General features: G+C 43.0%; 3 protein-coding genes and 2 non-coding genes across 9 annotated transcripts; 2 read left to right on the top strand and 3 right to left on the bottom strand.

Annotated features, from left to right (window-relative positions):
* Positions 1 to 6,704: 6,704 nt before the first annotated feature.
* LOC146617660 (ribonucleoside-diphosphate reductase subunit M2-like) lies at positions 6,705 to 9,253 on the top strand. 3 transcript variants are annotated; one of them, XM_085372674.1, is made up of 10 exons: positions 6,705 to 6,794; positions 6,911 to 6,979; positions 7,344 to 7,490; positions 7,561 to 7,677; positions 7,761 to 7,894; positions 7,988 to 8,082; positions 8,172 to 8,305; positions 8,394 to 8,498; positions 8,601 to 8,714; positions 9,101 to 9,253. In XM_085372674.1, the coding sequence occupies exons 1-10, from the start codon at positions 6,705 to 6,707 to the stop codon at positions 9,251 to 9,253; spliced, it is 1,158 nt and encodes a 385-aa protein (XP_085228800.1). The 3 variants fall into 3 exon arrangements, with proteins under 3 accessions (XP_085228800.1, XP_085228802.1, XP_085228801.1); XM_085372676.1 differs by having other exon boundaries at positions 6,911 to 6,983; positions 7,351 to 7,490; XM_085372675.1 differs by having other exon boundaries at positions 6,911 to 6,997.
* Positions 8,890 to 9,025, top strand: LOC146617661 (small nucleolar RNA SNORD94). Its single transcript, XR_014906907.1, has one exon. It is a non-coding gene; the product is annotated as a small nucleolar RNA SNORD94 (small nucleolar RNA).
* Positions 9,254 to 9,764: 511 nt separating the features above from the next.
* On the bottom strand, positions 9,765 to 16,023 carry LOC146617659 (galectin-8-like). The gene is made up of 9 exons (XM_085372682.1): positions 15,940 to 16,023; positions 12,517 to 12,605; positions 12,197 to 12,404; positions 11,959 to 12,081; positions 11,810 to 11,875; positions 11,329 to 11,355; positions 10,858 to 10,946; positions 10,148 to 10,313; positions 9,765 to 10,061 (listed from the first exon to the last, which is right to left on the bottom strand). Exons 1-9 carry the CDS (start codon positions 15,976 to 15,978, stop codon positions 9,912 to 9,914), a joined length of 957 nt encoding a protein of 318 aa, XP_085228808.1. The 5' UTR covers positions 15,979 to 16,023; the 3' UTR covers positions 9,765 to 9,911.
* A 1,512-nt stretch (positions 16,024 to 17,535) lies between these two features.
* Positions 17,536 to 20,067, bottom strand: LOC146617657 (ribonucleoside-diphosphate reductase subunit M2). Of its 3 annotated transcripts, none has more exons than XM_085372677.1 (10): positions 19,978 to 20,067; positions 19,775 to 19,861; positions 19,299 to 19,445; positions 19,112 to 19,228; positions 18,895 to 19,028; positions 18,707 to 18,801; positions 18,484 to 18,617; positions 18,291 to 18,395; positions 18,075 to 18,188; positions 17,536 to 17,688 (listed from the first exon to the last, which is right to left on the bottom strand). In XM_085372677.1, exons 1-10 carry the CDS (start codon positions 20,065 to 20,067, stop codon positions 17,536 to 17,538), a joined length of 1,176 nt encoding a protein of 391 aa, XP_085228803.1. The 3 variants fall into 3 exon arrangements, with proteins under 3 accessions (XP_085228803.1, XP_085228805.1, XP_085228804.1); XM_085372679.1 differs by having other exon boundaries at positions 19,299 to 19,438; positions 19,789 to 19,861; XM_085372678.1 differs by having other exon boundaries at positions 19,793 to 19,861.
* LOC146617658 (small nucleolar RNA SNORD94) lies at positions 17,764 to 17,899 on the bottom strand. Its single transcript, XR_014906906.1, has one exon. It is a non-coding gene; the product is annotated as a small nucleolar RNA SNORD94 (small nucleolar RNA).

Genomic DNA, 20,067 nt, shown 5'->3' with positions numbered 1-20,067 from the left:
AGATTGAAAAAGGCATTTAATAGATGCTTCAATCAAACCAGAAAACACTTCATAACAATAATCCAAATGTGAAGAGATAAAAGCATCAGGAATCTTCTATTCAGTTTATAAGCCCCATTTATATGTTTCCCTTGGGACATATTTTTGAAAGGTATAATTTTTTTGTTATCACTGCTTTGCCGATGAGATTCAACACTATATTCCAGTCAAAGAAAATGACAAAGGGTCATTTTAACCACTGCTTAAGTGATCTAAAAACTTTATATGTCTAAATGAGAATAAGACTGTGGTGGTTGTTTTTGGTTGCCCCAAACAGCTCAACAACTCTGCTTGCACTCTTGGCACTTTAGCTTTTCACACTCAATATTTGTAAATGTAATTAAGTAGGGTCATCTGCTTAAATGTATCTATCAGTATTAGGCTAATGAATGTGTGTGTGTGTGTGTGTGTTTCAGTCGCTTTGTTTTTATCTTTTTAATGGTAAACTTGCTTAAATCAGTACCCTGTGACACTATCACCACTCATTTCTTTCCCATTACCTATGTTGGGTAAAAAAATCTAGTCATTTTATTTGAACTTTTTTTCTTGGAGTATTTATATTTCTTTATTTAATTAGTAAATTATTGGAAGCTAAGGGATTTATTGTGATAAGGGCAAAGAGTTAAAAAACGCACAAACTCAGAAGTTCTAACAAAATATTTTAACACATTGTTTTTTCTCTTGTCCACTATTTTACTTTTCAGGTTGAGGAGCTGCAATCTTTCAGAGATAAGCTGTGAAGTGCTTTCTTTAGCGCTCAGCTCCCAGTTCTCTAGTAAGAACACCTCGCAGGATTCAGGAGTGAAGCAACAGTCTACAGGACTCAAGAGTTCATACTGTACACTGGAAACTCTCAGGTCAGATCAACATATACATTTGTTTATTCCTTCAGAAATTTAAAAAATAAGAATTGTAGCTACCAAATACAGGTTAATTTATGTGTTATGTTTTACTTCTATCTACGTTACTTAAACTGTCAAATTTCTTAACTGCTTAACTAAACAAACTTTGGGAAGGGAATTTTTTAACCATCACCGAAACAAGATTAAATATTGCAGAATATACTTCTTCCTGTACCATGATTACGTGTTAAAACCAGTGTTGTCTTATTTTTTTTCTTATTAATTCTTCCAGACGAGAAATTGTAGACTCTCACAGAGAAGCTGTGAAGCTCTGTCCTCAGCTCTCAGCTCCTTGTCCAAGTCTTAGAGAGTTGGACTTGAGTCACAACGAACTGTGCGGTTCAAGGGTGAAGCACCTGAGGAGTCCCAAGTGTACAATTGTCAGGTCAGATCAAGAGATATTTTTGATTCTTTGAGAAAATAACCAATGAGAAAAGATGTTGTAAACATTATACCTTTTAAACATAATTTTCACTGTTAGTATTGCTAAGTGTTCTCTAACAAGACTGAAGCATTTTCATCTGTGAAAACACAGAATTTCATAATCTAATAAAATTTTTGGCAGATTTGCTTTGATCTCATATTTTCACAATACTTTAAAAGTAACTATCAGTCTGTTCTGGCACATTGTGATGAAGCAATCAGATTATAGTATACAACATCACTGAAAATGCTCACTATCATGCATTTTTGCAAAAGCTGCAGTAAAAAACTATGGAAACTGTTTTACTGGTAAATGATACATAAATAAATAGGGCAGCACGGTGGCACAGTGGTTAGCACAGCAAGAAGGTCCTGAGTTCAATTCCACCATAAGGCCTGGGGTTCTCCCCGTGTTTGCGTGGGTTCCCTCCGGGTACTCCAGGTGTCCGTCCAAAGACATGCAGTTTGTGGGGATAGGTTAACTGAATATGCTAAATTGCCCATAGGTGTGAATGTGAGTCAAACAATTTGTGGTAACTTGCTATTTTTAATTGAACAACAACAAAAATAACATTATGTTTTATCATCGTTTAACACTGAGATTTCTACTACAACACTTAATAAACCACTGTACATAAGTATCATATCTGTAATGCAATTATTTAGCATTATTTAATAAAACTTAATTATTTAATTTCCTTCTAGAACCACCTAGGCTGTTCTAAAATATCTGTTCATTACATTATTTTTGTGACCATAGACGGTCACGTAAGGGTTTCTCAACAAACACATTCAGTTATGATCAAATATGTTCACAGTTCGATTAAAATTGATCCAACTGATTACCATTATTGTATGGAACGCCAGGACTGCCATAATGAATTAATTAAATACACCATTAAATAATTAATTAAATGTGGCAATAATTAATTAAAATTGGAATTAATTAATTAAATAAATAGTTATGATATATGTAATTAATTAATTATTGACACATTTAATTAATTATTTATGTATTTCACGTTTTAATTAATTATTGACACATTTAATTAATTATTTATGTATTTCACGTTTTAATTAATTATTGACACATGTAATTAATTAATTATTGACATATTTAATTAATTATTTATGTATTTCACATTTTAATTAATTATTGACACATTTAATTAATTATTGACACATTTAATTAATTATTTAATGATATATTTATTTATTTCATTTTGGCAGTCTTGGCGCCTGGCTCTCATCATGAAATAATTTTATCTGTCAGCCTCACCCATCAAACTCAGGGGGCGGGGTTAACGCTGATCGAGTCAAAACCATTGCTTTGGCCTGGTGGCCATTGTTTCTAGCACACAACAACCGGCATGTGGAAGCTAACAGAACTGAGCTTTGAAAAACCCTGTTTGTGTGTTACCAAATACCGTTTTAATATTTTTTTAGCCGAGAATGTAGTGGTTTAATCTTCATGTGTCTGGTCGGTTTGTCAAGATACAGCCTCTTTGCAAAAGTGTTTCGATGATTTCGGAGATGTCGTCCCAGTCTCACGGCAAAGCGTGGGATAGACCCGCTCGCCTCGCAAGCAATCCCACCGACAAAGCGCAGGCCCCGGTACACAGCTGTAGTAACCCCCGCTGACTTCTTTTACTGAGGTTATATTTATCGGTGTTTTATTTCCTGATGTTCTTATGTGTCCTACGTGTTTCAGTCGCCAATTCTGAATTATAACTAACATTAAAAACATGTTTAAGGAGGAGAGAGAGCAAATAAATCTGTTTAACATCTGATCTTTGGGTTTTTGTTCAGTAATCAGCGTGACCTGTGTATAAACGCATAAAAGAGATAACGTTGGTGTTTCTGTCATGTAGTAACTGCTGGCTTTAACTGTACAAAGGTTGTTCGACACTATGAAACACATACAGACTTCATGATGTTCGGCTAATATTTTTATTGTGAATATTAATCATGCTGACCTCGCTCTGTACACCACTCAGCGAGGTCAGCATATCCACGATATCCTCAGCTCCATGAGTTAACACAAAGTTTCCCAGCTGACTATCTAACTGCCAACTATTCCAGAGACGTGAAAATATACAGCATAAAGAAAAGTGTAAGAGACTCAGCAGCAGATTAGAATAACAGTTATACATTTAATAAATCACCAAATGAATCCAAGAAACGAGCAAACCTGTTCCGACAATTTGAATTTGTATTCCCTCAGCTGCAGACTCGCTGCTGTTTAAATGTTTGAAAAGGAAGATTAGATATAAACAAACGTCAAACATAGACTCAGTCTGCCTTCACATTTGATATGAGGCCAGCACGTATAGTGGCCTCAGCAGGCTATTACTGAAATACACGTGCTATATCTTAAACTATGATATAAACAGGGAGGTCCTATTAACATGTTTAGTTTTAAAGGACACCTTCCTGCCTTTAGTCTCATTCATGAGCAGTATTCGTTTTCTTCTAACATCCAGAAGTCTGCACAATGTGTTTCATAGTTTGTAACAAGCCTTTGACAGGTAAACATAACATGACCGAAAAAGCAAAAAAAAAAAAAAAAAAAAAGAGAGAGAGAGAGAGAGAGTGTGTTGACATAAGAAGAGAAAATGCTCTCAATTATGGAGACAGGCAAATGGTTCATTTATGTTTGATGTGTGTTTATTCCTCCCTAAATATCGTCGGTGAAGTTCGCCATGCACGTCAGATTTTCCTGCGCATTTTTATACCTCTGCCAACAGAGAGAGAAAAAAATCACATTCTAACAGACAGCTGGTGCTTAGAATACAGTTGAATAACTATTAAAAAACAGATGATATTTAGATGATAGTTCAGTCTAACACATGTGCCAGTGAACCATTAAACGTCTGTGAAACTATGCAGTTATGAAACGTAACTTTAACCTCAGCCAAACCGATTTGCTCAGTTGTAAATAAAACAGCGAAGTAAACGTGACCCGACAGACAGAACCTGAGTGAATGAAGTCCAGCGTTTAACCACTGAGAGCTAAAACTCAGCTGAGGTTTGAAAGCTGTGTGCTGGTGATTGGACATCAGCCGCTGATAAAGCTGGCTCGCCTATAAAGTGCTCTGTAAGGAAACAAGCTCCAGCAGCTCTGCGCTCGGGGAAAACACTATATTTACTTATCTTGTGCAGTTAAACTGTGACTATCACCAGGTAACTAGGCGTGTTTCTTGAATTAGCAGCAGGTGTTAAACAGCTGACAGATGAGGAGGAGGATGCATGCAGGTAAACTGAGGGTCTGCTGAGCTGATCGCTGGTTTCGTGAGAAAAATGTCAGCTCGTTCTTTATGTTACAGAAGCACAGAGACACAAGACCAGGCGGAAAGAGACGATCGTTCGGTGAAAATGAGAATCTGCGAATGCAACATGTGGAACACGGAGAGTGGAATATGTAAACAAACCGGTTAATGTACCCCCTCGGTGCGCTCTGCATGCTAACTGTTAGCAGAGCTAGTGAAATCTCTGAAAACATCTGAGCACTTTTGCAAGCATGTTCTATGTTGACAACCTGACCAGACATACGGCGCGACATTCGCGGCTAAAACACTGTTAAAAGTGTAGCTGGTGACAGAAAAACGGGGTATTTTAAAACTACACCACCACCATTGCTGCCTGTGATTTGATCTGCATTCTGGGATAACTGGCTGCCCCAAGTCTACACAAGCAATCGATTATCTAGGATCGACCTGTTTTGACTTACTTTGCACGGCAACCAATCAAATGTTAGAGAAGCTGCATGGGCAGCGTTAACCCCGCCCCCTGAGTTTGATGGGTGAGGCTGACAGATAAAATTATTTCATGACGAGAGCCAGGCGCCAAGACTGCCAAAATGAAATAAATAAATATATCATTAAATAATTAATTAAATGTGTCAATAATTAATTAAATGTGTCAATAATTAATTAAAATGTGAAATACATAAATAATTAATTAAATGTGTCAATAATTAATTAATTAAATGTGTCAATAATTAATTAAAATGTGAAATACATAAATAATTAATTAAATGTGTCAATAATTAATTAATTACATGTGTCATAACTATTTATTTAATTAATTAATTCCAATTTTAATTAATTATTGACACATTTAATTAATTATTTAATGGTGTATTTAATTAATTCATTATGGCAGTCCTGGCGTTCCATATTATTGCTCAGTAGCAGACAGTAACTGCAAAACTGAGTCATTGTCCATCCCGGACACCAGGGGCCGAAACTGAGCGACCCTTTCTCCTGCAGCCAATTAGATAACCCGGAAGCAGTAACAGGAAGGTCTCCAGCTGGATATGGGTTTGATGAGGTCTGATTTTTGAGGAAAGTGAAGCTCAAAGTTTGTCTTCAGAGGCTAAAAGCTGCTCAGATCAAAGATACAGAACATAAATCAGCCTTTAAATCAATTTATTTCTGCTCGAGTGACTCAAAGAAACCGACTAATTCCTGCAGATTCGTTTTTCGTTTACATATTGCATATGTTTACAGATTTTTGTTGATGCCAGTCTCTGATATGCAAACACACAGGACGCCTGTAAATGGAGAGTTATTGTAATGTCGGGCGTGTTACGTGTATTTGGCGCTAAATCTCCATGGTGACAGCTCATTTAGATGAGAGGGAAGCAGAAAAGGCGCCGTTGACTGAGCTTTAATGTGAGTTTAAACGACAGCCCTGATGACAGACACTTTAAAGCAGAAATCAGTTATTCAATGTCCATATGAGGATCCACATGATTTGGAACAATCCGCTGAACTCAACTGCACGAACACAGATGTAAATCTTGACTCTTTCGGCGTTAATGTCTCATTACAGAAGCCTTTTTCTTTTCTTTGAGAGACATTGTAACGTGTTTTTAGAATCACAGTTTAAAATGCTTAATATGAAAAAATGCGAGGAGCCCTGAAAGGTTTCGTAAGCGCTCGTTTTAATCACTTTGTAAAAGCGGTTACCTACAGTTTTGTAACCCGCTAACAGAGTTTGAATTTCCCGCAATCGTTTAGGGGTTACGTGAGCACTTCTCTCGACCTGACTGGCTGCTTCTTCTTCTTCTTCTTCTATATAGGGTTTACTGGCAGTTGGCAAACAGCAAAATGATGCATTACCGCCACCAACTACCCGACTTGGTCCCTCCCGACGGTTTAAAGGGACTCCTCGTATTGGCCAGCAGTTCTGGCGCCAAGATTCCAATAAAAGGGCCAGCTGAAGCAGAAGCCTTTCACTGTCTCCGTCTGTCCGCTGCTGCTATCTTTGCTTTCGGCAACTTTTAGCTTCTTAGGTTTTTTCTTTTCTTCGTCCTTTCGAACCCGCGAATTCACAATGCTGACCGCGCGCTCCCCGCTCTCCGTGAAGAACGAGCAGACCCTCAGCGGGCAGCTGGACAAAATGTCTCTGGACAAAGAGAACACGGTGAGGCTGCTTCAGGTTCCCGCTCACAGAGGCCGCCGATTCTCTAGCGTCACCGATCAATCACAGGTATTGATAAAGAGTTGCTGTGTGTGCTGACGGTCTGTGTCTCCTTTCAGCCTCCGGGCCCGAACAGCAGCCGCATCCTGGCGTCCCAAACCGCGCGGAGGATCTTCGACGCTGCTGCGGTAAGTGAGAGAAAAGCCGCAGGAAGCTTCGCACTTTTAGCGGATTCCTCATATCAGCGGACCGAGTTGATGCTGAGCTCACTGACGGCAGCTTCGTGTGTGTTACTGTGCAGATGTGGCGCCTAAACTGTGGCCGTGGCGCCAACAGTGAGCGGCAGGGCTGAGGTCGGTTCAGGGTTCTAGTTTATTAGGAAGAGCTGCTGTGGTGTTCAGGTTTTATGCCGTTTCTGTTATTTTGTCCACCACCTTCAGATCAGTGAACGATACAGGCAGCAAATCTGCACAAACTTTAACTTTTCACTTTTTGCTCCAGAATCGATGAATAAGCTAATCAATAATCCTGAGCAATGATCTTTGTCTTCAGCCCAAAGTGAAAAAGAGCAGCAGCTCGCAGGAGGAGGAGCCTCTGCTGAAGGACAACCCTCGCCGCTTCGTCATCTTCCCCATCGAGTACCACGATATCTGGCAGATGTACAAGAAGGCAGAGGCGTCCTTCTGGACGGCAGAGGAGGTAGGTAGAGCTGTAATGGGGCGGGGCTTGATGCTGGACGCCGTGATGCTGACGTGCCCTTTCTGTGCAGGTGGATCTGTCCAAGGACCTGCAGCACTGGGATGCCATGAAGGACGAAGAGCGCTACTTCATCTCCCACGTGTTGGCCTTCTTTGCCGCCAGCGACGGCATCGTCAATGAGAACCTGGTGAGCCGCTGCGCCTGCTCTTACAGATGGTTTTGAGGTCACGGACCGCTGTAACACTCTTGTTGTCGCTCTTTGACCAACAGGTGGAGCGCTTCATGCAGGAAGTGCAGGTAACGGAGGCCCGGTGTTTCTACGGTTTCCAGATCGCCATGGAGAACATCCACTCAGAGATGTACAGCCTGCTGATCGACACGTACATCAAGGACCCCAAAGAGAGGTACGCAGGAGGCGGGGCCAAATACTGTTCTGTAGTGGCTTAACTGGCCTGTACTGATCTAACTGGTGAGTCACGATGTGTTCCCGCCCTCAGAGAGTACCTGTTTAATGCCATCGAGACGCTGCCGTGCGTGAAGAAGAAGGCTGACTGGGCGCTCAACTGGATCGGCAACAAGAACGCCACCTACGGTAAATAAGCTGCTGCCCATTAGGCCACCTGACGCAATGGTTCCACCTCAAGCAGCTTCATTGATTATTGTCTGTTTATTGATCTGCAGGAGAGCGCGTGGTGGCCTTTGCCGCTGTGGAGGGGATCTTCTTCTCGGGTTCGTTCGCCGCCATCTTCTGGCTGAAGAAGAGAGGCCTGATGCCCGGCCTGACCTTCTCCAACGAGCTCATCAGCAGAGACGAGGTGAGGCGCCCTGTTGGTGTCAGATTGCAGGTATTGATCCAGTGATGATGTCACTCTTAACGTGTGTTTGTGTGCCTGCCGCGTTTAGGGTCTGCACTGTGACTTTGCCTGTCTGATGTTCAAACACCTGGTGAACAAACCGCCCAAGGAAACTGTCATCAGCATCATCAAGAACGCCGTGGAGATCGAGCAGGTGAGTCCCAGCTGCAGGTGAAGCTGCTCTGCTGGGCCCACTGGTTCATGGTGGATTTACTGGTTCAGGATGGCTTTAATGGGTTTATTGGTTTGTGTGCAGGAGTTCCTGACTGACGCTCTGCCCGTCAAGCTCATCGGGATGAACTGCGACATGATGAAACGGTACATCGAGTTCGTGGCCGACAGACTGTTGCTGGAGCTCGGCTTCTCCAAGGTAACGCCCCACACAGGTCATGTAATCATGTGACTGACTTAAAGGCAGAAAAACAGCATCACAACACTCATCTCAGTGACAAGCTAAACTTAAAATAAAACATGATCAGTTCTCCACACAGACACATTTCAGGAACTCTTTGACCTCAGAGAGCAACGTGATGAAAGTGATGGTGTGAGTGATGATGAAGTGCGCAGGGGTACGGACCTCAGCCAGTGATGGGGGCTGAGTGCTGCTGCAGAGTCTGATCAGAGGACGAGTGGTTCTCTGATGGGCAGCGGCAGTGCGACACAGACGCCTATCTGAACTCGCCCATGGGTGGGGGCGGGTGACCTCAGGGTGGGGGCAGTGGGTGGAGCTGACTGACATGGTGTTTCTGTGTGCAGATCTACCGGGTGGAGAACCCTTTTGACTTCATGGAGAACATCTCCCTGGAGGGAAAGACCAACTTCTTTGAGAAGCGGGTGGGCGAGTACCAGAGGATGGGCGTGATGGCGACGCCCACGGACAACACCTTCCGGTTGGACGCTGACTTCTGATGGTGGAGCGTCCCTGCCGTCACACTACCTCCGTCCCGGTGCATGCTGGAACAGACTCTTGGACTTTTAGGGTCAAATGATGAACTGAATCTTTATTTACAGACTTGAGTCTGTGAGCCGCAGCATTAGACCTGATCAAATCTAACGCTGTGGCTCAGCGCTTTGTAAATATGTCAGGGTTTTAAATGTGTACAGTTTACATTTGTTTTTTTTTAGTGTATTTTTAATACTGAGCTTTAATAAATGACTCCGTGAACAGGAACCAGCTCTGGTCTTTTTCTTCTGACATTAAGTTGAACTGAAAAGTTTAAAACATTTTTAAAATCTGGTTCCTCAGGTTTCATCTGATTTGACTGCGTAAACTTAAAGTCATGTTCATAGAGAAAACTAATCTGAACTCAACATCTGACCCAGCGTCACGGCTGGGCGATGATCTGGTCCCTGTTGTGGCGCCAGCACCACTATCATCAGCAGCTGCTTTTGGAACAAAACAGCTGGACAGATGTGAGGAATGACAGACTTTTATTTTGAAGACACTGGACAAGACATGGGTTTTTAGTAAAAGAGGAAATGAAGTTAGAATCTGTTAAATGATTGGTTACGGAGGAGGCGTCAGTGGTTTTTTTATGGCTTCGTGTTCATGATGGTTAGCAGGCGCTCAGAGGACTCTGACGACAAGCAGTGTCACATCTCCTTTCACCTCCACCTGGTTGATGGCGCTCAGTTCCTTCATACGGTGTTTGTAATCGAGCTGGTGCTGCCCATTCATGGCAACTCTGAAGTGCTGCGCGTCGCAGCGGATGATCATCTGTGGGGAGATGACAGCAGGTTTTAAAAATTAAACAAAAAAACCCATCACAACATGTGGATGTTAAGGCAGGGGTCAAAGGTCACCTCAAAGTACTGCCCCGCAGTAAAGGGAAAGGAAGCGAGCGCCATCTCCTCATGACCCCAGCAGTCGGACAGAAAGGAGTTCCTGACAAAGACACGCTTCTTCAAGCGAGGGTTCAGGTGGAGAGCGATGTCGGACCCGGTCGCTGGACGCAAGTTCACGCAGAAACTGTAACAGGAAGTGATGTCATTAATGAGCCATGAAAGGCTAAACCGAAACTCTGAACTGCTTCATGTTTACTTTCTCTGCAGGTTCATGCAAGGTGGTCTGTGATGATCAAGTGACGGTCACATAACTCAATTTAAATTTATATTTAAATAAAACCTGTAAACTCTGAAAATGTTTCAGTGACTTTAATCCAAACATTGCACTTCAGTTTAAGCTAATCAGTTTCTACTGGCGCCAGACTTCAGGTTTACTACATAGAAGTTATTCATCACAGTCAGGTTTTCATTGTGTTAGTTGGCTCAACAATACCTAAACCCCACAAACATAATGTCTCTGAGCAGCTTGTGGAGTCAGCTTGTAAATCAGAGCCTGTATTCACAAAGCTGTGATTAATTTATTATGAATTTAAGAATATAAAACTTATGTTGTTATTAACAAGAACAAAATTTTTACTAAAGTTAATTTAAGTTCTGATCGATGCCTCACTGATTGTCGCTTTGATCAGTTTCTGTACTGGGCTCCCACAGCTGTTTATTATCCTTACCTCTCTGCGTTCTGATTGGTCTCTCCTTTGATGATGATGCTGCGTCCGACTGTCAGCCCATTAACCAGCTGACCTCTGAACGGGATACTCTGTAGGAAACAGAGAGTCAGACACACTAAAACATTTCCCTTTTTTTGGCTTTATAGTTTTAAATATAAATTTAGATCTGTGTTAAAAGTTAGAAGATCATTTGGTATCAAATAAGATCAGTGATCTCACTGATTAATGTAAGATCAATGGGTGAAATATGATAAATCATTTTCTTTACCAAAATATGATTTCAGGCCAACCATGTGGGCTGATATAATATGACTGATATAAAAAACAGATTTTAATTGATCATATTTATGTTAAGTAAAATAAGCTAAAAGTTGCTTTAAAAATAATTCATTCAAATTTCTTTGTATTAAACTGTTGTTATTGTAAGAAATAAATGCATCATCAATCAATGATTTGATCAGGAAAACTCACCAAATCACCTGATGAGGAGAACACTGGCTGAAACGCATGGAAAAAAAAATCTGATTAAAATCTGATCGACTGATGCATAACTCTAGCCAATCAGACCACATCCGACGCTGATCAAAAAACAGACGCAGTTTCTCCAGAAAGGTCCACATTTCCGCTGCCCTGTGATGACTCGTGTCCTGTGCTATGAAGATACCCACGTTATCTTTCTGTTATGATCCACTTAAGCTAACAGTGAGGGTCAGAGTTCACACCAAGCTGGTTATCAACTGGGTAAGTAACTCAGGATTTGACCTGTGCAGTCACATGAAAGGGGCGGGGCTTTCATATTTGGAAGCATTTCGCAGATCACGTGACTTTTCTTCCACAGAAAACAATCCTTATGAGTGCCAGCCATCCAGAGATGCTATCAGACAGTGATTTCAAATCTTTAGCTAACATAAAACTATACTAGTGAAATGCAACACAGATATTGAAAGGACACCTGATCAATTATTGCTGATTCGTCTGTGTCCTTATTGGGCGGACTGCCAGCGGGAGAGGTGGGGCTCTGAAACAAACAAACAAACAAACAAACAGGTTAACCCTCTGATGGTAAAGCTGCAGGTTGCCACGGGTTACAGAGACACTCACTGAGCTCGGGGAAAGGATGCCCACAGCCTGAACTTTGACTTTTCCTGAGATGCTGATGGTGTCAACACGCTCCAGCTCCACTCTGTGTTTGTACTCCAGCAGGTGGGCGCCATTCACAGCCACCTGAACACGCACGGAAAACAACACATCGCTGGACACCAGTTTGACTTGCATTGAACAGTTAAACTCTGCCGTGCTGACTCTTCTCTGACACCTGATTGGTCGGCTCGTCTCTCACCTTGAACTGGTCTTGGAGGATGAGGATGATGAGCTCGAAGTCGACCTCGAGCCTGAAGGGCATCTCGTAGTGGATCTGTTCGCGGCCCCAGCACTCTTTCGTCAGCGTGTTGCACACGATGGACGACTTTTTGATCCTCGGGTTGAAATGGAACGCTACGTCGGCCCGCGGCTTCACGCTGCTGCCGCAGGTGAAGTCCACCTGGAACCTGTGAGACAGCGAACAGAGAGAGAAGATCCCGCTTTAAGAATCTGCACCCCGACTCTGACGTTTTTTTTTTTTTTAAATATCCGATTGATGATGAAGATCGGCATCCTCACCTGTCAGCACCAGACGGCACAGAGCCCTTGATCAGAACCATCTCACCTGGCAAGAACCCACCCAGGATCGTCCCAGCAAAGGGAATCGACTGTGGACAGAACACCACAAACATGAGGAGGGTCAGATGACCACAGAGAACACCTAGAAACACCTGAGAGGAGGGACTAGATCGGTGTGAATGAACCAGAGCTCAAAGCTCCGTCAGCAGCTGATCAGATTAGAATCTGAAATTAGAATGTAACAGGAGAATCACAGAAATTCTCCTGCTTTCACTTAGAGACGCTCAGAGAAAACCTCCACCTGTTTAAATATATGAAATTTGTAGATACGTGTAGAGGTTTTTCCAAAAGTTTGATTTGGCACAGATTTTATGCCGAATGTCCTCCCTGACACAACCCTCCTGTTTACCTGGGCTCTGACCCGGAGATGGGTGTGTCTCCCCTCCTGGGCTTGAATGTGTTACCCTGTATGCAGCACAGATCCACGTCTGTGGATTTGAAATAAAGTGAAATAAACGTGTCTAAACAGATTCAAGAAACGTGAAGAAGTGAAGTGAAGAAGCTTTTCCATGAGACGAGGTGAAACGTCTTCAAGAAACTTAAAGATGTCCAGTCGCGTTTCTTTCCAAGCTCCTTAGACTACCATGACCTGGATCACTGCGAACCTTCACAGACAGCTTTGATTTGATTATAAAAAGATAACTAAAATAAAAGCAGAGCAGTAAATAATCTGCTCTCAGGTCTTTGGACTGTCTGTCTGTATCAGGCCGTCAGTTCCGCTTTCAAGTCCAAAGTATTCTCATTAAGCTTGTTCCGCACTTGTAGTCAAACGATTCTGACTCCAGGTAAAGACACCTGCTAGCTCACTTGAGTCACCACAGTAAGACTGTGTGACGAGTCATGTGCAAAGGTGGCAAAAGTGCTCGCTCATCTTGGCTAACTAGATGCTGAAGTACAGCAAGCGCAGTTTACGGACACCTGCAGTGGTTCTGGTCTTCATGTGACATCCTCAGGGGACTAATAAACGAATAGGACTGCCTGTCATGTGTTTCTGTTCAGGCTCAGATAAGTTTGATGTTTGAGGCTCACAGTGATAAAATAATAACTCCCCCAAAGACGTCAAACCTGAAGTCCGTTCTGAAAATGTGAGGAGCAGAAGGTTCAGGTGTTTGTTTCAAATGTAGGGAGTGAAAATAAAAAGAAGTCAGAAAAAAAAAAAAAACTACTCAAGTACCAACAAAGTATTTGCACTTTACGTCCCACCTCTGGTCATGTGATCATTATTATTAAACTTCAAACAGTACTCCACCTGCAGGAGAATATATAAGTTTATAGGTGGATCTGAATTGGGTGACCTGTCCACCCAAAGACGACTGTAATTGTAAACTGGTGCTAAAGAAAGAAAGTTGAATTGAATTACAGTCCTCAAGTTACTTTACTTTTGCCCACAGCTCTGCTAACATCCCAACAAAGAATCTCTGTTGTTTCTCACATGTTTGAGCTGAATTCAAACCTTTTTCTTTTTGACTGTTAATAATCATATCAGCAGTTTTATGAAGGGCAGCTTTCAGCAGCTGAGTCACTGATTTAAAGCTGGTTTTGTTCTCTCAGCAGGTCGAGACTTCCTGCAGGTTTTATTTGTCTAGATCTGAAGGCCTGTTTTTACCTCCTCTTGTTCACTGTGAACATTTTCTTCCTGCTTTCATTAGTAGATTTTATCCTGGCGGGTGACTGAATTTTTTGCACGAATCACATGTTTTATTCATATTGGAGTTTTTTGCTTTTAGTTTGAATCATTTAAAAAAAAACTTCTCCATTCTCAATCTTCATGCACAAATATCTCCTCTACATTTCAGAAGAAGTTATAAAAAATGTAACAGAAAGACAGAGCAGATTTCTCCTATACTGACTTCCCTTCATTGGCACTCTGTTAAATACAGAATTCAAAATCCTGCTCCTCACATACAAGGTCTTAAACAATAAGGCCCCAACTTATCGTAATGACCTTATAGTACAATATGTACCATATATCACACTGCAGACTTACTTGTTGTTCCTAGAGTATTTAAAAGTTGAATGAGAGGCAGAGCCTTCAGTTTTCAGATCCCTCTTCTTCTAAACCAGTTTTCAGTTTGAATTCAGGAAACAGACACCATTTCTACTTTTAAGTTCAGGCTTCAAACTTTCCTTTTTGCTAGTTACGGCTGGATCAGGTGACCCTGAATTCTCCCCTAGTTGTGCTGCAATAGGTGGAGGCTGCTGGGGGATTCCCACGATACACTGGGCATTTGTTCTTTGCTCACTATGTGTTAATAGACCTCTCTGCATTTAATTATTAGTTATTATTAATATCTGGCTCTCTTCCACAGCATGTCTTTGTCCTGTCTTCCCCCACAGAGCAGATAGCCGCCCCTCCCTGATCCTGATTCTGCTGGAGGTTTCTTCCTGTTAAAAGGGAGTTTTTCCTTCCCACTGTTGCCAAAGTCCTTGCTCATAGGGGGTCATATGATTGTTGGGTTTTTCTCTTTATGTATTATTGTAGGGTCTGCCTTACAATACAAAGTGCGAATGCCGTTGTAATTTGGCACTGTATAGACAAAATTGAATTGAAATTAATTGAACTCACTCCTTAAACTAGACGAAAACCCACTAAAATTTTTGCATATTTTAAATTTTCTATATATCCAACCCACCAGATCAGATCAAATCAAACTGTGCCGACCTGTTCTTTAATTCGGTCTAAAATAAAACACGAACAGGGTGACATGCGACTCTAAAAATGATGCTGGGCGGAGGCACTAATCTTTAACACAGTTTGTCCAAAAAGGTTGACGAAACAAAGTTTTCAGTGGATGACACTAAAGCCGGAATCCCAGGGGTCAGTTATTATATTTACACGATGTCACACGTGATGTAGAAGAACGATTCATGATAAATAATCAGTGTCAAACTGAATACAATTTTGAAGATATTTTACAAATTGTCTCAGATGTGTTCACATCTAAACTCAAACATACTTAAAATCACACTTTAAATACATGGTCTCTAATTCAACCTGAAAAAACAAAACAAAAACACGCTTAACCCACACAGCATCTCATGTGACCGAAACTCATGTCAAGCCAGCCTCTCTGAACGTGTGTTCCGCAGTGCGGCAGTACCAAAGGTTTCCTATAAATAAAGTTTTTAGCGGATGATATTGAATCCGAACTCTTTCCGTTGTTTGTCAGTGTATTTAAAACACTTCGAATATTTTTTAAAAGAATGTTTAACATAAGATAGTCATTGTTTAAGGCTGTTAGGTGAGCTAAAATGCTAACTGGTCCCTTCACAGAAGCATCGTCGATCAACAATCGATTTATCCTTGAAAATGAGAATGAAAACTGATGATAGAGATCAATTCGAAACCATAGGATATCTTACCGGGTTGTGGAACACCTGCCTCGGGTTGGAAATCGACATTTTTGCGCAGAATAGCGTCTCCGCAGCTCTTTCTGACTACTTCGTTTGTTTACTTCCGTTTATGACGTCACGCGGATCACGTGTTCAAAGATAAGACCAAAGACTACAGACCCGAAGATAAAATCAGAGCACACAGTAATGTCAACTGAATTCTCGTAGAAATATAGTTAAACCCACTTTAAACTAAAAAGCGTGTTTTTGGTCTAAACTGTTGTTATGTAAAACACGTTGTGGTCCTTGGTGATGACGTCACTGTCCTCTCCTTAGAGACTGCGGAGGTGGAAAAATCAGTCTCGTGGTTCCAATAAATGATTGATGGGAGACTGCGAGGTTTCCGATTGACCTCTGAGAAAAAAAACAAACAAAAAAAAAAATATGAGGAAATCATCTCAGTGAACATTATTGTCAAAATGTGGTTTGCTGAGTGATTAACACTGAAAAACTTCTGGAAAATGTTTTTATTTATTTTGGAATAAATAAAATGTATAACTGCTCAATTATCTCCAAACCTGCTGTCAGCCACCAGGACAAACAAGACATGAATATTATCATGTCTGAGTCACATGTTTATAACGTATGAACACTGAAGCGCCAGCCTTTTATCCAGAACAGAGACAGGTTATATCCTTCCTTACATCCTCCTGTGAGTGACAAATTAAAGGAAAATCCTTAACCTTTGACCCTCCACATCACATGTTGCTGGCGGCCTTGACATCAACTTGATGCAGCCTGTTAGTTTAACAGATACAACACTGGACCTCAAAGTGTACACTGAGTACAAACTACATATCCCATGAGTACATCCAATTCTGTCTCACAAAGAGATGCCATCCCACCACTGGACTGCAGGGTTTTTGTTAAACTAGAAACACCAGTGCTGTCTTCATTATGAAAATAAAATATTCTCAAAAATGATCAATATCTGAAATATTTAAATGTGCAGATTACCGCTGTTGTTTTAGGACAAACTGCCACGGCTGTTGTTCCCTCTACAACTCATTGTGTAGAGAAGTCAGTGCATTGTCTTCATTTCAAGAGGCTGCAACCATGATGGGTAAAAACTTTGGGGACACTTGGGGAAATTTTTGTAGATTCTCGGAAAACTTGTTTAAGACTAAACAACCCCAAAAGTCTATTTATACACGGCTGTGGTTGCTCAGCCTCAGAGTCTTAATTCAGATCAGATGAGTTGTACAGAAATGAAGATCATCTCCATTTCTGTACAACACATCTGCAACTGTGACAGCAGCAGCACATCATTGGCTAGGCTGTCCAGTGCAAGTCGCTCACTTCCAGCCTTGTCCGGCCTGAAATGATGGGACTACGGTGATTTAGAAAGATGTTACAGATGTGAAACTGAAGAGTCTGCTTTTTACAAACAGTTGCTTTATTACAAAAATGTACATATTTAAAACTATAATAAGACTTAATAAAAACTCTACAAAGTCTATGTACAAAAAGAAAGAAAAAACAAACAAACAAACAAACAAACGTTTGAACCCGACTGCAGTCCTGCCTGCAATCCAACTGGCTGAAGTCCAAAGAGCAGCCGCCGCCTCAGAAGTCAGCGTCCAACCGGAAGGTGTTGTCCGTGGGCGTCGCCATCACGCCCATCCTCTGGTACTCGCCCACCCGCTTCTCAAAGAAGTTGGTCTTTCCCTCCAGGGAGATGTTCTCCATGAAGTCAAAAGGGTTCTCCACCCGGTAGATCTGCACACAGAAACACCATGTCAGTCAGCTCCACCCACTGCCCCCACCCTGAGGTCACCCGCCCCCACCCATGGGCGAGTTCAGATAGGCGTCTGTGTCGCACTGCCGCTGCCCATCAGAGAACCACTCGTCCTCTGATCAGACTCTGCAGCAGCACTCAGCCCCCATCACTGGCTGAGGTCCGTACCCCTGCGCACTTCATCATCACTCACACCATCACTTTCATCACGTTGCTCTCTGAGGTCAAAGAGTTCCTGAAATGTGTCTGTGTGGAGAACTGATCATGTTTTATTTTAAGTTTAGCTTGTCACTGAGATGAGTGTTGTGATGCTGTTTTTCTGCCTTTAAGTCAGTCACATGATTACATGACCTGTGTGGGGCGTTACCTTGGAGAAGCCGAGCTCCAGCAACAGTCTGTCGGCCACGAACTCGATGTACCGTTTCATCATGTCGCAGTTCATCCCGATGAGCTTGACGGGCAGAGCGTCAGTCAGGAACTCCTGCACACAAACCAATAAACCCATTAAAGCCATCCTGAACCAGTAAATCCACCATGAACCAGTGGGCCCAGCAGAGCAGCTTCACCTGCAGCTGGGACTCACCTGCTCGATCTCCACGGCGTTCTTGATGATGCTGATGACAGTTTCCTTGGGCGGTTTGTTCACCAGGTGTTTGAACATCAGACAGGCAAAGTCACAGTGCAGACCCTAAACGCGGCAGGCACACAAACACACGTTAAGAGTGACATCATCACTGGATCAATACCTGCAATCTGACACCAACAGGGCGCCTCACCTCGTCTCTGCTGATGAGCTCGTTGGAGAAGGTCAGGCCGGGCATCAGGCCTCTCTTCTTCAGCCAGAAGATGGCGGCGAACGAACCCGAGAAGAAGATCCCCTCCACAGCGGCAAAGGCCACCACGCGCTCTCCTGCAGATCAATAAACAGACAATAATCAATGAAGCTGCTTGAGGTGGAACCATTGCGTCAGGTGGCCTAATGGGCAGCAGCTTATTTACCGTAGGTGGCGTTCTTGTTGCCGATCCAGTTGAGCGCCCAGTCAGCCTTCTTCTTCACGCACGGCAGCGTCTCGATGGCATTAAACAGGTACTCTCTGAGGGCGGGAACACATCGTGACTCACCAGTTAGATCAGTACAGGCCAGTTAAGCCACTACAGAACAGTATTTGGCCCCGCCTCCTGCGTACCTCTCTTTGGGGTCCTTGATGTACGTGTCGATCAGCAGGCTGTACATCTCTGAGTGGATGTTCTCCATGGCGATCTGGAAACCGTAGAAACACCGGGCCTCCGTTACCTGCACTTCCTGCATGAAGCGCTCCACCTGTTGGTCAAAGAGCGACAACAAGAGTGTTACAGCGGTCCGTGACCTCAAAACCATCTGTAAGAGCAGGCGCAGCGGCTCACCAGGTTCTCATTGACGATGCCGTCGCTGGCGGCAAAGAAGGCCAACACGTGGGAGATGAAGTAGCGCTCTTCGTCCTTCATGGCATCCCAGTGCTGCAGGTCCTTGGACAGATCCACCTGCACAGAAAGGGCACGTCAGCATCACGGCGTCCAGCATCAAGCCCCGCCCCATTACAGCTCTACCTACCTCCTCTGCCGTCCAGAAGGACGCCTCTGCCTTCTTGTACATCTGCCAGATATCGTGGTACTCGATGGGGAAGATGACGAAGCGGCGAGGGTTGTCCTTCAGCAGAGGCTCCTCCTCCTGCGAGCTGCTGCTCTTTTTCACTTTGGGCTGAAGACAAAGATCATTGCTCAGGATTATTGATTAGCTTATTCATCGATTCTGGAGCAAAAACAGTGAAAAGTTAAAGTTTGTGCAGATTTGCTGCCTGTATCGTTCACTGATCTGAAGGTGGTGGACAAAATAACAGAAACGGCATAAAACCTGAACACCACAGCAGCTCTTCCTAATAAACTAGAACCCTGAACCGACCTCAGCCCTGCCGCTCACTGTTGGCGCCACGGCCACAGTTTAGGCGCCACATCTGCTGCCGTCAGTGAGCTCAGCATCAACTCGGTCCGCTGATATGAGGAATCCGCTAAATGTGCGAAGCTTCCTGCGGCTTTTCTCTCACTTACCGCAGCAGCGTCGAAGATCCTCCGCGCGGTTTTGGACGCCAGGATGCGGCTGCTGTTCGGGCCCGGAGGCTGAAAGGAGACACAGACCGTCAGCACACACAGCGACTCTTTATCGATACCTGTAATTGTTCGGTGACGTTAAAGAATCGGCGGCCTCTGTGAGCGGGAACCTGAAGCAGCCTCACCGTGTTCTCTTTGTCCAGAGACATTTTGTCCAGCTGCCCGCTGAGGGTCTGCTCGTTCTTCACGGAGAGCGGGGAGCGCGCGGTCAGCAT

This window comes from Diplotaxodon limnothrissa, linkage group LG15, assembly GCF_057381915.1.
Source record: "Diplotaxodon limnothrissa isolate DT_005_m linkage group LG15, D_limnothrissa_male_GT1.1, whole genome shotgun sequence".
Classification (NCBI taxonomy): Eukaryota; Metazoa; Chordata; class Actinopteri; order Cichliformes; family Cichlidae; genus Diplotaxodon; species Diplotaxodon limnothrissa.
This window is presented reverse-complemented; position numbering and strand designations above follow the sequence as displayed.

Excerpts from the sequence above, each read along its gene's own strand:
- LOC146617657 (XM_085372677.1), bottom strand. The coding sequence starts at position 20,067 with ATGCTGACCGCGCGCTCCCCGCTCTCCGTGAAGAACGAGCAGACCCTC. Across the intron at positions 19,229-19,298 it reads CCTTCTGGACGGCAGAGGAG|GTGGATCTGTCCAAGGACCT; the intron begins GTAGGTAGAGCT and ends CTTTCTGTGCAG. Across the intron at positions 18,396-18,483 it reads AGCTCATCAGCAGAGACGAG|GGTCTGCACTGTGACTTTGC; the intron begins GTGAGGCGCCCT and ends TGCCGCGTTTAG.
- LOC146617659 (XM_085372682.1), bottom strand. The coding sequence starts at position 15,978 with ATGTCGATTTCCAACCCGAGGCAGGTGTTCCACAACCCG. Across the intron at positions 12,606-15,939 it reads GGCAGGTGTTCCACAACCCG|TCGATTCCCTTTGCTGGGAC; the intron begins GTAAGATATCCT and ends TTCTGTCCACAG. Across the intron at positions 10,062-10,147 it reads CTGCGGGGCAGTACTTTGAG|ATGATCATCCGCTGCGACGC; the intron begins GTGACCTTTGAC and ends ATCTCCCCACAG.
- LOC146617660 (XM_085372675.1), top strand. The coding sequence starts at position 6,705 with ATGCTGACCGCGCGCTCCCCGCTCTCCGTGAAGAACGAGCAGACCCTC. Across the intron at positions 6,795-6,910 it reads CTCTGGACAAAGAGAACACG|CCTCCGGGCCCGAACAGCAG; the intron begins GTGAGGCTGCTT and ends GTCTCCTTTCAG. Across the intron at positions 8,499-8,600 it reads ACGCCGTGGAGATCGAGCAG|GAGTTCCTGACTGACGCTCT; the intron begins GTGAGTCCCAGC and ends GTTTGTGTGCAG.